The sequence below is a fragment of the Lutra lutra genome, chromosome 10 (assembly GCF_902655055.1).
Source record: "Lutra lutra chromosome 10, mLutLut1.2, whole genome shotgun sequence".
Classification (NCBI taxonomy): Eukaryota; Metazoa; Chordata; class Mammalia; order Carnivora; family Mustelidae; genus Lutra; species Lutra lutra.
In genome coordinates this window covers 7,134,174-7,158,824 of record NC_062287.1, presented here as the reverse complement: position 1 = coordinate 7,158,824, position 24,651 = coordinate 7,134,174, and the positions used below count along the sequence as shown (strand labels likewise).

The window sequence follows — 24,651 nt, the reverse complement described above, 5'->3', positions numbered from 1 at the left end:
GATAGGCCAACCCCGGGTGGGGGGAGTCATAATAATCACGGTCGGCGCCCTAGTAGGTGTCCATGAAACGTTTGACTCACGAGAAAACGGAGAGACTGTCTCAGAATGTTTGCGGTGCAGAGCACAGGTGATATGCGAAGAGAATTAAAGTCTTTCTGACCATAACAACAACAACAAAAAATGTATGCATGTATAATTTTAGCAGGTGTTTTGAAAAAAAAAAAAAAATCTGGATCCTTCCGAGAAGAGACGCAGTTGAATACAGCAGGAATTATTGGGGTGAATTTGAGGAGGACGGCCCCAGGCAGCTCGTGCTTGCCTTCAACCGTACTCACTTCTAAGGGTGGAGTCTTTAGGAAGTCACACTGCAGAGGAAGCTGGGGGTCCTCCAGACCCTAGCGTTTAGCTCCCCAAAGCCCCCTAGAGTCTGCCGGTAATAAGAAGAGAAGCGTGCCTGGGGCAGCTGCCGGTCGGCTATTAACTTAGTGGGTACAGAGGACAGCTCCCCAAGACCCCACTCTCCTACCTTCAGCCAGATTTCACTTCTCTGACTTCAAAAATTAGACAGTTGCATTTCCTTAGGTTTTCCCTTAGCACGTGTACGCTCTCTAACAGTCACTTTTGCAGGACTCGGCTGCACGGGCTCGTCCTCTGGTCTCTTTCCCAGAGGCTTAGGACTGCCTCGTGTTCACTAAGAAGTCTCCTCCTCGCACGGTGCTTTGCCCAGAGTAGGCACCTGGTAGACAACTGCTGAATGACTGAAGTTAAGCCACGAAGGGAAAGACAATTTTAAAGAGAGCATGGGAGGAGGGAGAGGAGGAAGCGGCCCTCTAGTTGCAGTTAGTACTGTGTGAGTCATTCAAAATCCCTTGCCTTTGAATTGCCCTGAACTGCAAGGAATTGTGACTTTCATATGTTATATACCACTATTAGGCGCAGCTGAAACCCCACGTGTTGTGCATCCACTGTATGCTGGGCCCAGGGATAAATTAGACATGGTTCTTGCTCTTCAAATGCTGCCATTTGAGGGGGTGAAGTGAACGTGAAATACAGAGCTGCTCCCCGATGTGACCTAATCCATGGCAGACGTGCCTCGTGTGCATCAGAACCTGTTCTAAGTCCTTAGATTGCTTTACCTTGTTTAATGACCCAATGAGATAGAGACAATTATTGCCCCCTTTTACAGATCAGGAAACTGAGACCCAGAAAGGTTAAATAAATCGTCCAAGATCGCAGTTGCTAAGTGGTAGGGCCAAGAGATAAATCAGATTAATGAGAATTCAGAGACTCACTAGTAAGCCATTGCCGAATACCTCTCCAGGACGGAAGAGGGAGGGATTGCTCTGGGAAAGGAAAGGAAGGGGAAGGAAGGAGGGAAGCCAGCAGGGATCAGGGAGGCAGCATTAAGGGATGGTGTGAATAACAGGACTATGGCAGACGAACAGGTTGGCAGAGGAAGGGTAAGCGGAAGCATTTGCAAAGGTCGGAGAATTGACATAGTGTGTTCAGGGAACTGGAGTAGTTTACTGTCAATTAAACAGAGTGTGCAGGGAACACAGGGCACAGAAGAGGGGATCGTAGTGTGGGAATCAGAACATTCTCAAAAGTCAGTAGCCTCTGGCAGAACCTTCACCCGCGTTAAGCCGCATCTCCCTCAAAGGCCCTTATGAACTGGGGAGCTGGGGTTGCAAATGGAACGTCTCATCACCTGCTGCTTCTTGGGGTTTGCGTGTCTGGTAATGTCAGTAGAGTCCCTCAGCCCAGAGAGACCACTGCTGCAAGGCCAGAGAGTTTGCAATTTTTGCCAGAGAAACCGTGGAGCTGTCGAAGGGCTAAAGTTAACTTAGTCTGACTTGATTCCTACCTTGGCTCGTAAGTTCCACAACTGTTTCTGTCTTATTCACAATCTCTGATATATAACATATTTGGCACATAGTGGGCTCTCAATACATCTTTATACATTTTGTTGAATGAAGGAATAAAAGAATAGGATTGAGAATTTCCTACTAGGGAAGTCTTATGCTTAAAGAAAATAGCAGAAAAGCAGGAGAGATGGAGAAGGTGTCTTCCAAGTCATGAGATAGCACACAAGGGCTAGAATGGACGTTATTACTTGGAATGACCCAATAGAGCTTTTATCATAAACTGGGAGCACAGGACCCAACGAAGTCAGCCACTGGGCTGCCATTTTGATGTTAAGAAGGAAGCCTACACAACCTCTCTCAGAGTAGCTAAAATTGTCTGAGTCCTGTTTTTATTTTTCCTTTATTTTATGTATTTTTAAAGATATAAATTTTTTTACCTTTTTTTTTAGAGGGGTGGGTGAGAAGGGGAAGAGAGAGGGGGAGAGAGAGAGAGCATCTTAGGTGGGCTTCATGGCGGGTGTTGAGCCCAATGCAGGGCTCAATCTCACAACCCTGAGATCATGACCTGAGATGACATCAAAAGTTGGACACTTAACCAACGGAGCCACCCAGGGGCCCCTAAAAATGTAATTTTTTAAAGTAATCTCCACCTAAGGTGAACTCACTACCCTGAGATCAGGAGTCACATGCTGAGCCAGCCACGTGCCCCTCTTTTTCCTTTATTTTAAAGAAATATTACACACAAGACATTCTGTTATCATTATCATTAATGATCCCAGAGATTTTTCCATAGGAAATCAAATAGGGACTTCAATATGACTGTTTCTTGCAGGTTTTGTTAATAAACATCTCATTTGTCTGTTGTGATTCCACAATCTAACACAGCACGCAGAAGAGCAGCAGGACTGTGCATCCTAGATCATTTCTAAATAATCCCACTGCCCCAGGGGCTCTCGACTGGAGCCAGTTAGGAGGTAGACAGAGCTGAGATTGCCTTCTCCGTCCAGGCCCTGATACATCAGTGGTCTCTGTGGCGGGCTGAGATCGATACGTGCTTTGCAAGTAAAAGCAGCAGAGTTCAGGCTGTCATCCTATTACTAATATCTGAGCTCGTTTAGTACACTCTTGGGTGATCGTTTCTTCCTCTACATGGAAGTGAGTCAGAGAATCATGAGTACAACCTCTGTGAGACATGAGATAGGGGAGAATTTGTTCTTCCTCCCCATCCAACTGTTCAGAATTTTTTTAAAAGTTAAAAATTCAGCAGAGCCATCAGAAGTATATTTAATCAGCTACCTCAGCTGTAAGACAGATCTCAGTTTTATTTATTTAATCTCTATTTATTCTCTAATGCCACGCCCCCTAAAATCTTATTTTTTACCCATTCAGATAGAAAACAGCTAACAAAATTTTAAACGACTAGTAACAATCCCATGGCATCGGCTCTTCATAGCGGAAGTCCTGTCTGTTTCCTTACAGCATCACTTACAGTCTCATATCACTGGGTGCAAATTTTCCTTCTCTCCCAACTTGTGCAAAATTGGTTGGTTATGGTTTCTTACCTGGTAGCTCACACATTTGAAAATGTTATCAAAGCAAAATTAACCCCACTCTCCTCCTGACCATTTTTTAACCTGGCAAAACCATCAGCTGCTATCTTTAAATTTCTTTCTTCTTCCTTCCTTTTTCACTGCAACCTGTTCCATATCAGAATTCCTGGAGAATGGTCAGGAATCACCAGGATCGTGGAGAAACTCTCACAACACTAGGCTCAAACTATAGAATACAGCCTTCTTCTTCTCTTTCACCATTAAAAAAAAAATATCAATCATATTGCCCAACTCTTGTAGAGTTTGGCATCCAAAAGCAACGCTAAAATTTTCCCAAGAATGTGCTTTGGATGCATTCTAACATTCCTTGATTCATTTGTTTGTTTGTTCCTTCCCTCAGCAATTAATATAGGTCAGATACTATGCAAGAGACTTCAAAGACCACTTAGTGGGAAGACAAACATTAAAAGCAAATGATTACGGTGATATATACTAAGGTTAGTAAAAAGCATTGTAGGACTTCCAAGAATGATATGGTGAGCTCTGCTCTGAGAAATTATAAAAAGCCTTCGGGAAAAAGAAGCATTTCTATTTGAAGACTAAATTCAAGGTCACTTGGTAAACAGTGCAGGAAAGAACTTTCTCGAAAGAGGGATATAGAGGGAGGCAGGAAATCATGGTACACTGGGGCAAGTGCAAATATGTTATGATGGTTAAGATGAAAAGTGGGTATAGAATTGGTGAGAGTAAGAGGCTGGAAAGTGTTGTTAGAGCAATGTCCAAAAGGATTTTGTCTGCCATGTTTGCCACGGGGAGTTTGGACTTCATCCTGGAGGCCACAGGCAAACCATTGAAGAATTTTAAGCAGGGGAGAAACACTATAAAAATTTCATTTTAGAGAAATGAATCTGGCTTCAGTGAGGATAGCTTAGAAGGAGATAAGACTGGAAACCTTCCAGTTTCCCTTGGCATAGCTGCCTAAAGACGGGTGTGTGTTTGGGGGGGAGGGGTTGGGTTTAGAAGTATCTCTTACCCAAGTGCCAGGTAGCGAATGCTGGAAGGCAAATAACCAGGAGTATGTCTGGGAGAGATGCTGGGGTTGAGTTGGAATGGAAGGTCATCAAGGCTGGGGTCAGGGGCCCAGAAGAGACAAGAGTAAAGAGTATCAGATTAGAATACTGGGAACAGGCGGTAGCCCGCATAGTTCCAAGAATGGAAGCCAGTATTGCAGTGGGACTGTTATGTGGTGGGACTTTTATATTTTCACACATTTCTTAAGCACAGCTACATATTTTCACACATTTCTGTGGGCAGAATGGGTTCGCTGGAAGTAGCCAGGATGAGACAGACCAGAAGCATGGAGACTTGTTGGAACTCAGTTCTACTTGTCCAGTTAAGACACACTACAGAGCAAGAGTGGGGCACAGTTGATGAAGAGGAAGATGGGCAGCTGTTTTCCTGGGGTGTTTTCCAGGATAAATTAACAGCAAAGTGTATCTCCAGATTACAAATCACATTAATGGTAAGTCATTATTTTAGGTTAAACTTTGGAGTTTAATTTTGGAGACTATTGAAGTCCGTGTTTTTAGCTTTTGCCCCTCTTTCGGGCAATAAACTCAAAGGCCAGCTGTTCATGAATCCATCCTCTGGTTCATAATAAAACATCATTAATCGCATGAAGGAGGATACTTGCCTTCTTCTTATAGAGAAGACAGGACACCTCCAGATCATCTCAAGGAATTTCAAATTAGGAACGTGGGACCAGAATGCATTCTACTAGAGATTATCATCTGATTTTTCAGGAAACCACTTGTGCCCACCCTCATTTTGTGCGACCATGTGAACACACATGACCAGAGTTCCTGCATTTGGCCCAGAGCCACTTCCTGACTCCACAAGAGGAGGGAAGTGATGAGGCGCTGAACGTTGTAAGCAGCAGTAGTGGAGGTACCCACTCTGCGCTCTCCCCGCTGGATAGAGTGTTCTAGTGAACCATTCATTATCTGGTTCTGAAATCCAGACGTGACAACCTCTCCTTACCTTTGCCAGCCAGGTATCCAGTGGTTTCTCTGGGCCCTAGAGTGAGGTGTGGAGTCGACTGAATGGGACCCAATATCTTGGTGTGCACGAGTGGGGGCCCTCTCCTGCCACATCCTGGTGATGCCTGGGGGATCTAATATTCCTTTTTTTTTTTTTTTTTTTTTTGCAGGGAAGAGCCTGCCACCGCGTTACAGCTCATGCGAGACGCCCCACGCAGAGTTTCTCCTGGGTAATGCAGATGAATTAGGACCTTCTCGGGAATGAGGTCCAGGCATCCAATCCCCAGACACAACAGTTTTGTCCTCCCCTTCTCTTAGTTCCAGTCACCTCACCTCCCTCCTCTCACCCTCTTTTCCAGATAACAGGGCTCTACTCTCCCTTTTACAGCTGGCCGCCCTAACCACCCACGTCTCCCCTGCACGTGTGGCCCCCCTGCATCCTTACATCTTCCTTTCAAGGTGGCCTAACCTAACCCTGCCAACCCACCCTGGTCCTAGGGCAGCTGCACTACATCTCAAGCCCCCCCTCCCCCTTCTTCAGGAGGGATCTTCAGGGAGAACCAGAAGAGAAACAATACAAACTTATGCTCCAGCAGGCATTCCGTCCACAAATCTTAAATGTTTCCTCTCTGATTTTTTTTTTTTTTTGAGATGAGAGTGTAACATTGTCTGTGGCGGCACGGGAACGAAATGGCTCTGTGACAAGGACTAGTCACCCTAAAGCTCGATGTAGGAGGCGTGTTCAGATGAACTGTAATACCAGGTTCAGTGTGAGAAGAGCTTAGCGTATATGAAACCTTCGGAACTTGAAACCTACAAAGTCACTTCAGATTTCTAAAGCTGTAAGAAATAGGTCTTCCAGACTTTAATTTTGTGCTTCCAATTCCTTTTGTTGAAAGCTATACAGTAGAAGACTGTCAGTAATATGACTGTATAATTCGTTATACAAACCACGCATAGAGTCTCCTATCTTGATTCATTATATTTATTTTATGTGTGTGTGTGTGTGTGTATACATATATATATATACATATATGTATATATATATATATAGTTTTATACATATAGTTAAATATGAGGTAGTTCTTGAATGACCATTTGTGTTAGGCTGACTCCTTCAGGTTGCAAAGAAAAGACACATTCCAGGGACCCTAAGTTTGCTAAGGAGCTCGCAGCAGCCCTGCAGTAACCTTTGGCTCCCTGGCCCCAGCCTCCCCACATCATGGGTGGTTTTCACCTTCAACTTCCCCAGTGAAAGGACTTGGGGCAAGGCCCTGGGGGTTGATCGTGGTGCTTCTAGGCCTGCTCAGCCCATCGTGGTGTGTTCCCTTTTACCTTGCTAACCAAGCCAGGCTGGTTCTCTCTCTGTGACAGTCTTCATAAACCCCGTAGAGAGGGTGACACAGTGAACAGTCCAGCAATAGGAGGTAGGCAGGGCAAATGGAACAGGGATTTAGAAGGTCTTCTAGTTAAAAACAAGATTCCTGTAGAAATAGGAACATTCTCCCATTTCAGTATAATAAACTATTATTATTATTATTATTGAAAGATAGAAGGTCTTCTAGTTAAAAACAAGATTCCTGTAGAAATAGGAACATTCTCCCATTTCAGTATAATACACTATTATTATTATTATTGAAAAAGAGACAGAGAGACAGTGTGTGCAGATGGGAGCACAGAAGAGGCAGAGGGAAAGGGAGAGAGAATCCCAAGCAGGCTCCTTGCTCAGAAGCAGGCTTTCATCTCACAACCCTGAGATCATGAACTGAGCCAAAACCGAGAGCCAGATGCCTAACCAACTGAGCCATCCAGGAGCCCCTAAACTCCTATTTTAAATGGTGCAATAATGTGCACAAATAGGTTTGGGAACCATTACCCCATATGGCAAGGGCTAAGAAGACAGAACTTGTTTCCTTTTACATAATTCATTAGCCTACTTAATTAAAAATTTTTTTCGGGGTGTCTGGGTGGCTCAGTGGGTTGAGCCTCTGCCTTCGGCTCGGGTCATGATCCCAGGGTCCTGGGATGGAGCCCCGCATCGGGCTCTCTGCTCACCAGGAGTCTGCTTCCCCCTCTCTCTCTGCTTTCCTCTCTACTTGTGATCTCTCTCTCTGTCAAAGAAATAAACAAAATCTTTAAAAAGATTTTTTTTCTTTGTTCTGTTTTTCAGTTAAATAACTTAATTTTTATGTAAAATGTAAATTGGCAACTTTATATAAAATACAAATTATAGACTATAAAATATATTTGTCAAGATGTAAAAATATATTTACTTACAAATAAAATAAAATATGAGAGACTGAATATATGGACAATGAATGGCCAGACCGTGTATAAAAATAGAACTCACCCACAACCTGCAGCAACCTGTCCAAGAAGCAACCCGCTTCTCTACCAAGTCAGCCCTGGAGGCCAGCCTGCTGTCAGTCAGGCCCGCAGGAGGCCAGACTGCTATCTCTAGAAATGATCCGCGAAACGAAACAATAAATTCTGGACCTATCCCTCCAAAATGGGGGGAGCTTGATTAATAACGAACAGCTGCCTTGATTTTTTTTCCCCCTTTTTCCAACTTAACACCAACCAAAGAAAGCCAAATGTTCACTCTTAACCAATCACACAGGACGATGGCCCCCTCTGCTGAGCCTGCATTTCCCCCATAACAACAGCCTCCGATCAGGACACACCTGAAGCCTTCCCTCCTTTCCACCATAAAGCTTTTCCACTCCTCGGGCTCTGCCAAAATGCTTGTAATGGTGGCTGTCTCCCTTGCTGGAGCCAGCTCTGAATAAGTAGGCTTTGCTTTTCTACTTTGGTGGGTCTTTGCTTCCACAGATATAATATATAAATAAATTTATATAAAACACAAGCAGCTAGCACACGCTCTCCCTAAAGAATTCAAGCAACATATAAAAACAAAAAAAAAGGGAGGTACCAGGTGGTACCAGGTGGGACCATGAAATTCTTGATCTCAGTTTGTAAGTTTAAGCCCCACATGGGGTGTAGAGATTGCTTAAAAATTCGATCTTTAAAAAAAAAAAAAAAAAAAAAAGGAGGGGTGCCCGGGTGGCTCAGTCAGTTGGTTTCAGCTCTTGTTGGGATCTCAGGGTTGTGGGATTGAGCCCACCTGGCTCCATTATCAGTGGGGGGTCTGCTTCTCTCCCTCTCCTTCTGCCCCCCGCAGGCACGCGCATGTGTACGCAGTCACACACATACTCTCTCTCAAATAAATTAAAAAAAAAAAAAAGGGAAGTCAAGTTCATCTAAAATCCTACTATTCTGAGATAACCATTAATCTTTGGTGATCATTGTTTTTATGCGTTATTTTAGGATTATATATATAAAATAAAAATTAAAAATACATGTATGATTTTACATGAACAGTATCATATCCTATATTGCTTTTATCATGGACACTTATCCTCCCACCCTATCTAGACTTCAGTATCCCATTTCTGATCACTGACCATTCCAAGTGACACATGCTAATCCCTAGGGAATGTCTATTTATATATTTATCAACATTCATATAATTCTGTATAGATATATCCTATCTATCTATGTATCTATAACATATGGATTTTGGGGGTATTTTTTTTTTAATGGGGACAAATTATATTCTATACATTCTTTGTCTGTTTTTTGTCTTTTGTGTTCCTGGCTTTTCTCCTTCCAAGATTTCTTACGGGATCCTTCCAGATCATCCTGTATGGCTCTCCTTCATGCTTTTTCGTGGCTGTGTGGTATTCCACGAGCACACCACACTGTATTCAGCCATTCGCCTTCACTGGTGGATTTCCACTTTGTTTTCAGTTCTTGGCATCCTTTTACACTGGCACTTTTATTTCCAAAGGGTAGACTCCTAGAAATGGAATCGATGAGCTGAAGAGTATACCTAATTTTCCTTTTGGAAAGATATTACCAGATGGTTTTCCAAAAAAAAAAGGCTGTAACATTTCAAATTTCACCTGCCATATATTTTAGACATTTTCCCTTCAACCTTCCCAAATGCAAGAGACTTGAGAAGTAAGTGAAAAATTTATACTAAACTCATTACCGGAGACTACCCTTCTGCAATATTTTGGTGAAATTTATGCACCTGGGGATTTCTTCATTTAGGTTAAAATAACTCTCTGTAGAGAAGTAGCCCATGCCATGTGAAAATAATCCTTCCGGCCCGGGCCATCCTCTGGACCCAATATCGACATGACAGACTTCAGAGATAACCATCACACATGTCGAGGCCAGGACTGGAGCAATCCATGGGCATCTTTGCAGAACAGACACTAAGGCCTCGTACGCTCATCTCAGGGGAGAGCAGACCCAGGTGTGGATGAGCCGTTGCTGCTATACAATCCTGGGAGATGAATGACTGTCCCTTCACCGTGGCTTTAAAGTAGATAGACTCTTTTCTCTGACCTTTTCCTCTGTAAGGAAGGAATTAAGAAGGCTTCAGTTCTTGCAAATGAGAGAATTTCTTTCCCCCTAGAATCTGGATTGGTCAATGGCATAATACTCTAAAACACACAAAGCATCCTATCGTACTGTAGGAGAGAAATCTCTCGTCATTTGTAGGAATGCTCCTGGGGACCTCTTGACCTTGCAGGAGATGCTCTTGAGTGCCGCAAAGCTCAGGGCTGCACAGATCTTTCACGGCTGGCTAAGAATGGGAATCAGCCCTGGCGAGACTTGGCTCATCACTGCTGAGGAACATAAGGCGGAGCATGAAGGAAAGTCCACTGAGCTGAAGACCAGGGACCAGTGGAAATTGAGCAGGCATCCAGGGGTCCCTTGACCCTGAACCAGCCAATGGAGAGGAAACATAGCAGTATAAACCAAGGCAGTCGAGGAGACAGGAGTTACCTGTTGCCATGAGAAGGTTGAGGCTCTATGTCCCAAATGAAGTTTTACAAGGAAAGGAAGTACATGGATAACGTTAATGGTGTAGGGGTAGGGGGAGAGGGACTCTTGATTCAACACATCCTCCAGGCCATGTAAGTGGAAAATTAATTGGTGAAATTTCCCTTAGTTTAGGGGAATCATGGACATGGTCTAGGCCCTGATAATCAGGTTGTGTTTAGAAAGTCGGATTTAATCGAGATGGCATCCTGCTTTCTTTGAGAGCACTGAGCACCGGCATGTAAGCATCTTGCCTTAGACCCTCCTTTGTCAAAGAATGACTCATTTTCAGTCCAGGAAAGAAGCAGATCATGCATTCTTGTGGGGCCCTGGGGTGCATAGAACCCCCAGGCTGCTTAGTAACATTCTGGTCTCCAAGTGATTTGTATTTGAAGCAAAATAACATCCGAATCTGATATACATACATACCTAACTAGATTTATATGCCTATGAAACACCAGACCGAAAACGAAACCCAAACCCTGATGGGGATAATTCCTGCCAGAGCTCATTACTCCTGGAAACTTCAATACGGAGGTAGAAGACCTACTCACCAGTGGAATTTTTTTACATCAAAATTTGAAAACATTAATTACATTAGTTATAGCCAGTTGAGAGTTTTGTGGGTCTGTATGTGGCTCCGTCTTAGGACAGATGTTACAAGTTTCGAGACCTCCTTGTTAAAGTAAGTCCAGGGACAGCGGGTCCAGGTTTGTCTCTGAAAGAAAGCCGGCATCTCCCTCTCCTCTTTCTGCATCGTGATTCTCCTGCTCCCGCCCACTGATCTGTGCAGCAGAGACCACATCACAGATGACCTTACAACACAGCCTGAGAAACATATCCCGTTCGAAATGTGCAAGTGTGTATGGCTGGAAGAGGAAACTTGTGGTCCAGGGAAGGGATTGTGGCTGTCGGATCTCCTGAACTGTCTGGTTTAAAGGCTTTAGCTGGGAGCTGGCTGGGGTGGGGGATGGGAAGGGGCTGTTAAAATTGGAAGAAATAGGGGAGCCACTGGACATTGGTAAGTAATCAGCAGCAATATTGTTAAAGCAAAAAAAAAAAAAAAAAAGAAGAAGAAGAACAAATAAATAAATACAGCTATTATAAAAAGGGGTAAGAAAATTGAAAGTGACTAGAAAACTAGGAAAAATATAGGCTTTTGAATACTGTTCACAATACTCAAATGTGAAAATTAAACAGTAAGAAAAAGAGACGAAATGTGATTAAGGTAAAAGAAAGCCATGAATGGCAAGAATATATTTCAAAGATAAATATAATAACATAACATGTTACAAGGATTCAGTTAAGCCAAGAGACTATAAAAATAAAAAGAAAAATCCAGAGTTAAAAATGGAAGTAAAAATGGATAAGAGATACCAATGCTAGGGCTAACATCTCCACACCTCCAAAGTTTCCAAGATGAGGTCACTTACATCCAAGGTGAGTCTCAGACTGCTGAAGGCCAAGCACAAAGACGTCTGGCCTCCTGCGGGCCCCTGGCCCTGCTGGTTCCCCCCACGGCCCCTTCTCCACTTGGTTAGATGCTCTCTGGGCTGTGGGCAGCTGAGCTCACCTACTCCAGACAGCAGCGGCACGCCGCCCAGCCCGGTGCACCAACAACCAGCCTGGGAAGTGAGTGATGTCGTCTGAGCTTGAGCTGGAGGACAGGCTCCCGAGAGACCAGGAGAGTGCATCACGCTTTAAAATGTTCCAGGTTTGCAAAGACCCAGTAGACGTCGCATTGGGGTTTTTAATTCACCTTAAGGGTTTGTGTGGTGCTCCCGGAAGCTGTCTCACCCAGCTGGTGAATTCTAGTAGTGATGCTGAGTATATTCTCAGCTCTTCTTCTAGAGTGGAACTGTGGGCTGAGCTATTACCAGAGAAGACAGTGTTGAAAAAATCCCGGGAATCCCAGGTTCCCAGTCTCTGGGGGAGGCCTAACACAGGCCCCAGTGAGAAAGGCAGTTGGAATTCAGTGCGGGGCGGGAAACAGAGCCCTACAATGATGCCGCTTTGCCCGTGTTTCTCACTTGCTCAACTCCAGGCACGTGTTTCACCCCACAGTGCTTAACTCTTAATGCAGTGACCTATATTTAAATGACTTCCAGTCATAAAGAGATGTTTGCCTGATTCAAATCTCGATAGGATTTAGAGAATTGACTTACAGTTTTCATTGCTTCATGGAAATGTGCCAAATCATGTCACTTCGTCTGTCCATGTTGTTGTACTCAGATGGCTTTACATATGCTGTATGTGTAAAAATATTTTCTGGTCTTTTTTTTTTTTTCTTCCTGGAACCACATCTATAGCCAAAAGTTTAGTAGGATGTGTATTGTTTTAGGAGTTTTTCAAGGGATTATTTAAAGATGCATTTATGTCAGGATTATCCTTTTCTCCTCACATTTGTGATACCTTCCCCTTCATTCTCAGTTGGTGGTCTTACTTCCTGGACTTCGTTGGGAAACTGAGGCAAATGGAAGAGAACACAAGCTCCCGCCATCAGTTCGACTCCCTTGGGTTGATCTATGCCCATAAGCTCCGTCTTCTTTTATGACCCCCAGTGACACCCCCAGCCCCTTCACTAGAGCACGAGAACGGCACCCCTCTTGCCGACTCAAGGACATTTCTCTAGCAGTGTTCCCTTCTCTTCCTTTGAATATCCCCTCCTATCTTTCCACTAGAGCGTTCCCAACCACCTACAAAATCCTACAGGTATGTGCGTTTTCCCTGCTGCCCCACAGCCCGTTCTTGGCTCAGCAGCCGGGGGGAGTCACCTTTGTTAGTAATCACCTGACGAATTTCCATCTCAGTCAGAGAGGAAAGGGCAAAACTTACAAGATGGCCAACAAGGCCCAATCTAGTTTTCTCTCAACCCACCTCTTCCCTTTCTGACTGACTTCATTTCAATGAATGAAGAAGTAAATCCATAAGAGCAGGGACACTGTTGCCTCATCCATTCTCTGCCTCCAGTGACTAGTGCAATCTCTAGCTCACAACGATTATTCAATAATTATTTGCTGAATGAATGGATAAATGAAATGAAACACTAAGAAGTGTATAGTACCATCTTGTGGTCCAGGGCCACCCAACCAGCCTTGCCCCAGAGACTCTGCGGGGGCTGGGACAGTTCTCCGCTTTTACGTACATTTGGCTCAGAAATGGTCCTAGTTGAAAACGTGGTTACTTTACAGTCTTCAGTCTCAGCTGATCCCTCACATATTTCCAAATGATGGGGTGAGTCCGGGGAGGGGGAGGGTTGTAGATTGGGGAGGGCAGTGGGGAAAGTTTGAGATTATCATCGAAAGGCCAGCAATTCTGTCCTGGCTTTTTATTTGTCGGACTTAGTTTATTAATTCATCCAACAAATATTCATAGAATGTCATCTATGCGTGGGCTGCTAGAGATACAATTCATTCATTCATGCTTTCCTTCAACAGCGCTGAATGCTGCCCCCTGTTCTCGCAGCTCCGAGCTGTTTCTGCTTAGGGGTAAGTGTCCGGCATCAGGGAGCGGAGACACGGCCCTAGGGGATGGGGAGGAGACTACTTACAACCCCCTCTTGAGAGGAGAAGACAACTAAGAGGGGCTCATTCAGCTCGGGACTGGGGTCCACTGGGAACCCTACATGAGCCCAAAGGAATGAGCAAAGCCCCAAACTGTCCTGGGGGTGAAGCCTTCTTTACGTGAGGACGTCAGACTGTCCTTGGATGAGAAGAGCATCACAGCTCAAAGGCTCCTGCAGTTTTTTCTTGTTTATCCCTCGTTGCCATATCTTATCTGACCTAAGAAACTGGAAGATTGTTTTTTATTTTATTTTATTTTTGGAAGATTGTTTGATACCATGCTACAACCTCAAGAATCTTGACTTTAGCACTTATTCTGTTTCTGGTAGTGAGATTTATACTTACAGCCGGAAGCCAATGATGAACAAGAATCTCAAACACCCAGGAGCTCACACCTAACAAGGGCACTTTGCACCCAGATGCCCAGGAGCCATTTACTCCATTCATCGTGTGTTTCTGTGGAGCATGGAGGGAGTCTGTCTTCTCCTTCTCACAGGCACCATCCCTATCATGTCTGAATTCAGCTTTCCTCTGTTTCCTAGAAGCCTCTACGGGAAGGTTGGCAAACATCAGTCACACGGTGGGAGGCAGACTCGGTCCGGAAGTGGGGGGTTGGGGAGGACATGGTTTATTTTTTCCCAAAGCCTGAGTGTGAAGGGACACCAGAGATTGAGGTGAAAGCCAAGAAGGACATTGAATCAAGAGCGGACTTTAAAATAGGATGAAAGGACTTTACTAGCACACGTGGCCTGAGGGGAGTCACTAGAGAGTGTCACAAAATAAAATTCAATCGAATAGACCTGACGCTCTACTTGGCTTTGTTAAATGATTCATGAACTGGGCAGGATCGCACCGCAAGTAGAGGGGAGGTCTGCTGAGCTATACAAGAGAATGGTTTTTAAGGGCAGAGAGAAAGCATTAAAAAAAAGAAGAGGGCACCTGGGTGGCTCCTTTGGTTAATCGGCTGCCTTCGGCTCAGGTCATGATCCCAGCATCCTGCGATCGAGTCCCACATCGGGCTCCTTGCCTGGCAGGGAGCCTACTTCTCCCTCTGCCTCTGCCTGCCACTCTGCCTGTGCTCGCTCTCTCTCTCTAACAACTCTCTCTAACAAATAAATGAATAAAATCTTTAAAAAGAAGAAGAAGAAAAAGAAGAAGAAGAAGAAGGAGGAGGAGGAGGAGGAGGAGGAGGAGGAGGAGGAGGAGGAGGAGGAGGAGGAGGAGGAGGAGGAGAAGATGAAGAAGAGAAGAAGAAAGGAGAAGAAGAAGAAGAAGAAGAAGAAGAAGAAGAAGAAGAAGAAGAAGAAGAAGAAGAAGAAGAAGAAGAGAAGAAGAAGGGGAGGAAAGAAGAAGAAGAAGAAGAAGAAGAAGAAGAAGAAGAAGAAGAAGAAGAAGAAGAAGAAGAAGAAGAAGAAGAAGAAGAAGGAGGAGAAGGAGAAGAAGAAAGGAATTTATTGGCGAGGAACGTGTTGTTTAGGCAAGGTTGCCCTCCTGAGGGGAGCGGGAGGGTCTATCAGTAAGTTTCCTAGAGCTGCCCAGGAAATTCTGCGCTGACTGGTTAAAGGTATGTTGAGGGGGCTTTTAACCTGCAGTTAGGTTAGGTATTAAGTCTTAATTTCCTGACTTGGGGTTTTAACCTAAGTGATATCACTTTGGACATGCAGCTGGTTTTTGTTTGTTTGTTTTTAACAAGAGGAAGTGATTCCAAATACATAGAAGAGAGAGGGAACCATTACATAATGAACAAAGGAATGAATTAATGCGCTGGGGGTGGTGGCCGGTGTTGGGGGGGCGCCGGAGAGGGTGGTGAAGGATGAGAACAGCCCCTAAAGCCATGGACCGGGGGCTGATCAGAAGACAGGAAAGCATGTTGAACTGTTGGCAGAGGCCCTGTGGGGCACGGGTGCGTGGGCATAATGGATCTCCTCATGGGGACTGGGGGTGGAAACGGTTCTTGTAAAGGGTCACCCCAGCACCGGGCACATGGAGGCTCGGGAAAGTCTCTATTAGCATTATGTCCATGAACCACTCTGGGAAAAACTATAGATTTTTAAAAAAAAAATTTCATCCTGATATAATTTCCTGTTGACACGGTAGCGCTCTGCCTTCGTTAGTTATTGCATACTTAGTTCTCTATGTGCACGTGAATCATTTCTCCCCTCCGACACGTTTTAGAGTAAGTTGAAGGTACAATGATCCTTTACCTTTAAATACTTTGGTGTATATTTCCTAAAAACAAGAACATTGCAACCACATAACCACAGAGCAATTACCAAAATTAGGAAATCAACACTGATCTCGTACTATTATCTAACCTACAGACCTTATTCAAATGTATTCTGGTAAAATTATAGAAAGTGAATTATTATGCCTGTCATCTTTGAAAAGACTAGGAAGAGATCCTTCTTTTAAAAACTAAGATTATATATTCTCAGTAAATCAGTGCAAGGTTCATAAAAAAGCATGTTTTTTTAAAGAAAAATAAATGAAGCTTTTGACAACTATATATTCTATTTAGAAAAAAGTAGATTGATTTTAAACTGTTTGCAATGGTTACAGGAAAAGGCTCGGTCTATTCAAATAAGATTGCTAATGGGGTTTCGGTAAAAGCAAAAAAAAAAAAGATGCCTGGGTGATTGTTTTTACAGTAATTTGCCACAGAACTCAGGGTGATTTTAGAAAATTACTAATGGAGGTGTAGAAAGAGTGACTAACACACTTCTCAGAGCTGCCTGTAAAATGTGGAGTTTTTATTAATCATGTGCAAAAATGTCAAGATGTGTCCACATAGAAATACATTGCGGAGATCACTGTCCCACTCAGTAGGCAGGACTGCGGGGTCAGGAAGAAGGCAGGAGGGCCTGTGTCTCCAGTGCGGAGGTTATACAACTAAAACCGTTGGACAAACAACAGAAAGGACAGCAGCCATTTCAAACAATCCAAACTAATAAAAGAGGTATAACTTCATCACGGATTCCAAGAATAGAAAATAGAGAGAGCAAAATGATAAAAGCTCTCCATCCTTATTTGCTGCCGTTACCCTTCCCAGAAGTAACCTCCGAACACCCCTTAAGAAGAAGGAGGATAAAAATCCTATAGGAGTGAACAAGACAGGGAAACTGAAGGAACCCTTTAAAAAAATCCTTTTTTTTTTTTTTTCTCCTTGCTGTGGCTTCTACTCTTGGGAGGGTCTGCACCCCCATCCCACTCTACACATGCCTTGTCAAGCAAACAGCATGTGTCCTCCTTGTAAGGGACAAAGAGAGGATGATATCCTTGGAGTCTTCCAGCACAATATAAACATCCAAGGAATGAGGGCATCATAAATGTTCTCCAAGACCACTGGCTGCAAACACCCTGGCACCAAGACCATTGACTTCAAGGAATGCATGACTTATGAAGGACACCTAAGCCTTGTCCTTGTTCTGACCAGTTCCTGGATACCTAACAGGACACCAGACCAATAAAACCCCTGAGTCCCCATGTAAAGACAAGTCTCATGCTCTTTTCCTCTGAGTCTTCCAAGATATTCTGTCCGTATCTCTCTCTCACTATATATATACTCAATAAAATATGCTTTCTCTTAAAAAAATAAATAAAATTTTGAAGCATATCCTCCCATGTTCCTCTAAACATTTACATGATAAACATACATATTTTTTACTGTGTAAATAGGCTCGTTCTATATGCATTGTTTTACAAACTGCACTACGTGGGTGAGATTTTGGACGCCGGAAAATCTGGTCTGCCTCTTTCTGGTAATAGTTGCAGGAGTTTTCCATGTGACTGTTGCGTGGTTTATTTAACCATTCCCTTATTAATATGTAGTTCCATTTTTAAATGTTTTGGGTAGTCTGGAATGAAGATTCTAATGCGTATTTATTTGTACACATGGACAAAATTTCTCCATTACTAAATTCTTAGAAATATAATAGCTGGACAAAAGGTACATGCATTTAAAACTTTATCAAGTACTGTTCAGTTACCTTCTAAAGAGTTTACCAATTTATCTACTAACTGTGCCTACTTTCCTGCCTCCTTGCTTATAGGAGGTATTACGAATTTTTAAAATTCTTATTAACCTCGATGGAAGAAATATATTACATTAATATTTATTTCCTTGATTACTAGTGAGGTCAGACAACTTTTGATGGGTTTTCATTGGCCATTTATAGTTCTTCTGCCAATTATCTTTTATAATCTTTGATTTGTATGTAGATTGGATATTAATTTCCTATTTGTTTTATGTTCTTTTCTACCACTGTTATCTTTTTACTTATTTTATAGTTAATTTCATCGTTAAGAAGTTTTAAAGCTTTATTTAATTCAATCAATCATTCTTTCCCATTTTGAATTCTGGTGTTTTATAACCTAAGAAGGCATTTTCAATTTTAAGATTACAAATCTGAAAAAAAAATAAAAAGATTACAAATCTGATTTACTTTCTTTTTCATTCTAAGTTTTGAATTTGTTTTTTACCTTTAGCTATTACATTTGCTGTGATTTTTCAAAGTATTTCAGAGAATATCTGGAACAGCCTTATCCAATTACAATTCTTTTTTTATTTTTTATTTATTTATGTTCTTTTTCGGGAGCAAATAATTTTTAATTTTTTTTTTAAACAATTACACCAAAGAATCATGCAATGCTGCCAGCATTGGATGCAATCCTGGGCCACAAGTCTGCACACTCCTTTGCGACTGGTCCTGTGATAGCAGACCCTTTCATTTCACCTTTATTGTTTACTATGACCCCCGCATTATCTTCAAAATAGAGAAACACACCATCTTTTCTCCGGTATGACTTTCGTTGTCGAATTACCACTGCTGGATGTACCTTCTTTCTGAGCTCTGGTTTGCCTTTCTTCACTGTGGCCATCACCATATCACCCACACCCGCAGCGGGAAGTCTGTTCAATCGTCCCTTGATCCCCTTCACAGAGATGATATACAGATTTTTGGCTCCTGTGTTGTCAGCACAGTTGATCACGGCGCCCACCGGAAGACCCAGGGAAATCCGGAATTTCGCACCGGAGGACCCACCACGTCCTCGCTTCGACATCTTGAACGCCGGAAAAGGAAAAAAGGAAGTAGGTGCAAAGGATTCTGGGATATTACAATTCTTTTTTTAAAAAAATCGTGGCTATTATGTATTTTCTCTATCATATTAAATTTAGCATTAAGCTTAAGATTCATGAAATTCTTGTTGAAGCTTTATCCATTAACCTTAATTTATGGATTAATTGGGAAAAGCGGATATTTTTTCGATTTTGAGTTTTCCCAACCAGAAACTTAACAATATTTGTATTTAGCTTGGTCTTTAATTAAAAAAAAAAAAAAAACAAACCTGCTTTCTTACTATTTCTTTATTTTTTTGTTTGTTTGTTTGTTTTTCTTGACAGGCTTCCTTGTAGCTATTTTGTAGTTTTGATTCTACTATGAATGGAATGGTTTTTCATTATGGTTTAAAATTACTAAGGAATTAGAAATGAAATTGGTTTTTTATGTATTGATCTTATGTCTGACCCTCTTACTAAAATTCCTGTTAGTTCTAATGGGTTTTCAGCTGATTCTCTCTAGTTTTTTCATTAGACAATCATTTGCAAATGGGAAGTTTGTCTTTTCTTTTCCATAATTTGTACATCTGATTTCTTTTTTTGGAATATTATTATTATTATTTTTAAATATTTATTTATTTGAGAGGGAATGAGAAAGCAGGAGTGAGTACACAATAGTGCAGGGAGGGGCAGAGGGAGAAGCAGACTCTCCACTGAGCAGGGAGCCTGACTCAGGGGAGAGGGAAGAGGGGTTGATCCCAGAATCCTGGGATCACGACCTGAGCCAAAGGCAAACGCTTAACTGACTGAGCCACCCAGGTGCCCCTTTTTTGGACTATTGCTTGACAAACATTTCCAGGATAATGTTGAATAGAAGTGATATTAAGAATCCTTGTTTTATGTCTGAATTTAATGGGAATGCTTCTAATGTTTCTCAGTTAAATATGATGTTTGCTGGGTGTTGTGGGAACATACTCTTTATCAAATAAAGGACATTTTCTTGGGGCGCCTGGGTGGCTCAGTGGGTTAAAGCCTCTGCCTTTGGCTCAAGTCATGATCCCAGGGTCCAGGGATTGAGCCCCCAGTCGGGCTCTCTGCTTCCCCCTCTCTCTGTCTCTGCCTGCCTCTCTGCCTACTTGTGATCTCTCTCTTTGTGTCAAATAAATAAATAAAATATTTTTTTTTTAAAAAAGGATATTTTCTTTCAGCTTTATCCTAGCTTTCTATTTTTTTTAAGTCACATTTTAAAAATTATTACATGATGTACATACACTAACATGCCCAAATCTTAAGGGTTTTGTTCACTGAGTTTTGACAATTCCATTTACCCCTTTAACCACCACCCAAAATAAGATACAGAAAGTTGCTGTGAGCTGAGAAAATTCCGTCATCGCCCTTTCCAGTCCACTCTTTCCCAGAGGCGTCTGCTTTCTGACTTTGATCCCAATCGATCGGTTTTACGTGCCTAAGACAACGTTTAAACGGAAACACACGGTGTGTGTTCTGTTGTGTCTGGTTTCTTTCACTCAACGCCATGACTGTGAGATTCACGCATGTTGTCGTTTGTGTTCGCAGTCGTTCCTTTTTACTTCTGAGTAACAGGACATGGTATAAATGTACCACAGTTTGCTTTTCTATTTTTCTGTTGATGGATGTTTGGGATTATGTCCAGTATTTGGCTGTTATAAATAAGGTTTCCATACACATTCCGTGTGTATGAAAACATACATTCCGCTTCTCTTTGGTAAATACCTGGGAGTGGAATTACTGGTTCAGAGGTAAACATGTATTTTCCTTTCTAAGAAACTGCCAAAGAGTTCTCCAAAGTAGTTGTACATTTTGCATATGGACCAGCAATATGTGAGTGTTCTAGTTGTTTCTCATCTTCACCAATATTTGGTGTAGCCAGTCTTTAAGTGTAGATGAAATGCTGTCTCATCGTGGTTTTAATTAGAATTTCCTTGATGACATTGAGCACTTTTTCATGGGCATATTTGCCAATCGTGTATCTTGTTTCCTTAAGTGACTATTTAAATCTTCTGTCCATTTTTTATTTGGTTATCTTTTTATTGTTGATTTTTGGGGGATATTTTTATATTTTGGATACAAATATACTCTGTCTCTATACTGATACCATGACTCTATTTTTCCCCTCATCTGTGATTTGCCTGTTCATTTTTTTAATGATTTTTTTAAAGCGTATACATCTTAAGTTTTGATGAAATCTAATTTACTAATATTTTATTAATGCATTTTTTTGTCCCTTTCAAGAAATGTTGGCTTACTCCTAAGGTCACAGAAGACATTTTCCTCTTTTTTTTTTTATTTATTTGACAGAGAGAGATCACAAGTAGGCAGAGAGGCAGGCAGAGAGAGAGGGAAGCAGGCTCCTCGCAGAGCAGAGAGCCTGATGCGGGGCTCGATCCCAGGACCCTGAGATCATGACCTGAGCCGAAAGCAGAGGCTTTAACCCACTGAGCCATCCAGGCACACCCTCTTTTTTTTTTTTTTTAAAGAAGTTTTACATTTCTGGCCTTTATTGGTACATGTATGATTCATCTTAAATTAATTTTTTCATTAAGATTTTTTTTTTTGAAAGCAAACACCCATTATCTCCCCCAAAGACTCTGAAATTCTGCATTTTAACTAATGACTTGAGACTTCTTGGTGAATTAAGCCATAGATGGAACTGTTTTGGGAGCAAGTGTTCTGTTGGCTAAGGCCACAACTTTGCCTTCTATCGTTCAAGAGTCTCTTGAGTTAAACTCTTTGCAACACTGCCAGGGGCCCCGGAGCTCCACATACACAGTAACATAAGAACAGAATGACAACATTACTGACAATAATGGGAAAATGGGAAAACAAGGGGGGCTAGGTTTAAGGATGTTTAAAATAAATTTAAAATTTGGATTAATACCCAAGGCAACATGTCCTCTTTGGCAGGAAATTAAGTAAGCCTAGAGAGGTACAACCTCTAAGCCCAAACTGAGTAAGAAAACAAGCCTTGATTATAAGCAGAGAGTTCATTCGCTTTATAAATCAATAACCACATTTTTTGAATCATTGAATTAATATCTGTTCTATGCCTATGTTCTCTTAACTAATGTTGACTGCAGGTAAATATTTTCTATTGTCTACTATGTGAAAATCTGTAAAAATATTCACCTTCCTTTTTCTCTATTTCTGACTTCAGATTCCCCTTCATGAGATGAGATGGACATTTGTGTCCTAGAATTAGGTAGCTTTTGGCAGGGCTCATAAGACATGATCCGGGTTAGAATCCAAGACAGAGAGCCACCTGGGACAAGGACGTAAAATCCAGGACAGTTCAGGCCAATATGAGACACTGTTATCTTACAAACAAGTGACATTTTAAAAAGATGGAGAATTTAGTTTGAAAGGAAGTGCTATATTCATCATTACTAGTCTCCCTCTCTTTCTCTAGGTATCTTTTTTTTTTTTTTTGATTCTTTTAAATTTTATTTTTTATAAACATATATTTTTATCCCCAGGGGTACAGGTCTGCGAATCGCCAGGTTTACACACTTCACAGCACTCACCATAGCACATACCCTCCCCAATATCCATAACCCCACCCCCCCTCCCCCCCCCATCAACCCTCAGTTTGTTTTGTGAGATTAAGAATCACTTATGGTTTGTCTCCCTCCCAATCCCATCTTGTTTCATTTATTCTTCTCCTACCCCCTCAACCCCCCATGTTGCATCTCCTCTCCCTCATATCAGGGAGATCATATGATAGTTGTCTTTCTCCGATTGACTTATTTCGCTAAGCATGATACCCTCTAGTTCCATCCACGTCGTCGCAAATGGCATGGTACTGGCACAAAAACAGACACATAGATCAATGGAACAGAATAGAGAGCCCAGAAATAGACCCTCAACTCTATGGTCAACTCATCTTCGACAAAGAAGGAAAGAATGTCCAATGGAAAAAAGACAGCCTCTTCAATAAATGGTGTTGGGAAAATTGGACAGCCACATGCAGAAAAATGAAATTGGATCATTTCCTTACACCACACACGAAAATAGACTCAAAATGGATGAAGGATCTCAATGTGAGAAAGGAATCCATCAAAATCCTTGAGGAGAACACAGGCAGCAACCTCTTCGACCTCAGCTGCAGCAACATCTTCCTAGGAATATCACCAAAGGCAAGGGAAGCAAGGGCAAAAATGGACTATTGGGATTTTATCAAGATCAAAAGCTTTTGCACAGCAAAGGAAACAGTTAACAAAACCAAAAGACAACTGACAGAATGGGAGAAGATATTTGCAAATGACATATCAGATAAAGGGCTAGTGTCCAAAATCTATAAAGAACTTAGCAAACTCAACACCCAAAGAACAAAAAATCCAATCAAGAAATGGGCAGAGGACATGAACAGACATTTCTGCAAAGAAGACATCCAGATGGCCAACAGACACATGAAAAAGTGCTCCATATCACTCGGCATCAGGGAAATACAAATCAAAACCACAATGAGATATCACCTCACACCAGTCAGAATGGCTAAAATTAACAAGTCAGGAAACGACAGATGCTGGCGAGGATGCGGAGAAAGGGGAACCCTCCTACACTGTTGGTGGGAATGCAAGCTGGTGCGACCACTCTGGAAAACAGCATGGAGTTTCCTCAAAATGTTGAAAATAGAACTACCGTATGACCCAGCAATTGCACTGCTGGGTATTTACCCTAAAGATACAAACGTAGTGATCCGAAGGGGCATGTGCACCCGAATGTTTATAGCAGCAATGTCTACAATAGCCAAACTATGGAAAGAACCTAGATGTCCATCAACAGATGAATGGATAAAGAAGATGTGGTATATATACACAATGGAATACTATGCAGCTATCAAAAGAAATGAAATTTCTCTAGGTATCTTGAGGAAAGAAGTATTCTTTGTAGAATATTGTTCAGTTTATCAGAACTAACATTTTGATGTGGTTAACAAAAGAGATGGAACATTTCTCTTGTGATAACATTCACTCTTTTTTTCCTGACCTTTCTAAAGAGCAGTTTTAGGTTCATAGCCAAATTGAGCGGAAAGTACAGAAATTTCCCATAACCCCATGACCCCACACATGCACAGCCCTCCTTGTTACTGATATCTCCCACCTAAGCGTACATTTATCATTGGTGAACCTACACTGACTCGTCATTATCGCCCCAAATCCATAGTTTACATCAGGGGTCACTCTTGGTGTTGCACATTCTGTGAGTCTAGAAAAACATCTGACCTATTATCCACTGTTAAACAGTATCACATGGAGTCATTTCACTGCCCTGTAAGTCCTCTGGGCTCTACCTATTCATCCCTTTCCTCCGTGCCTCCAACCCCTGGCAAGCACTGATTTTTCATTGTCACAATGGTTTTGTGTTTTCCAGAATGTCATCTAGTTGGAACCATACAATGTCACCTTTTCAGATAAGCTTCTCTCGGTTAATAAAATGCATTAAGATGCCCCCATGTCTTTTCACGAATTGATAGTTCCCTTCCTTTTAGCTCTGAATAATATTCCCTTGTCCACATGTACCACAGTTTGTTTTTCCATTCACCTGCTGAAAAACATCTTGGTTGCCCCCGAGTCTTGGCAATTATCAATAAAGCTGCTATATTCTCTTTGTAAAGTAATAAATGTTTGTGGATTATGTGTATAA

The 24,651-nt window shown here is 42.1% G+C and overlaps 1 protein-coding gene across 1 annotated transcript; it reads right to left on the bottom strand.

Annotated features, from left to right (window-relative positions):
* Positions 1–18,497: 18,497 nt before the first annotated feature.
* Positions 18,498–19,010, bottom strand: LOC125079930 (60S ribosomal protein L23). The gene has a single exon (XM_047693668.1). It carries the CDS (start codon positions 18,972–18,974, stop codon positions 18,552–18,554), a length of 423 nt encoding a protein of 140 aa, XP_047549624.1. The 5' UTR covers positions 18,975–19,010; the 3' UTR covers positions 18,498–18,551.
* Between the last annotated feature and the right edge of the window lie 5,641 nt (positions 19,011–24,651).

Coding starts and splice junctions, on each gene's coding strand:
- LOC125079930 (XM_047693668.1), bottom strand. CDS start 18,974: ATGTCGAAGCGAGGACGTGGTGGGTCCTCCGGTGCGAAATTCCGGATT.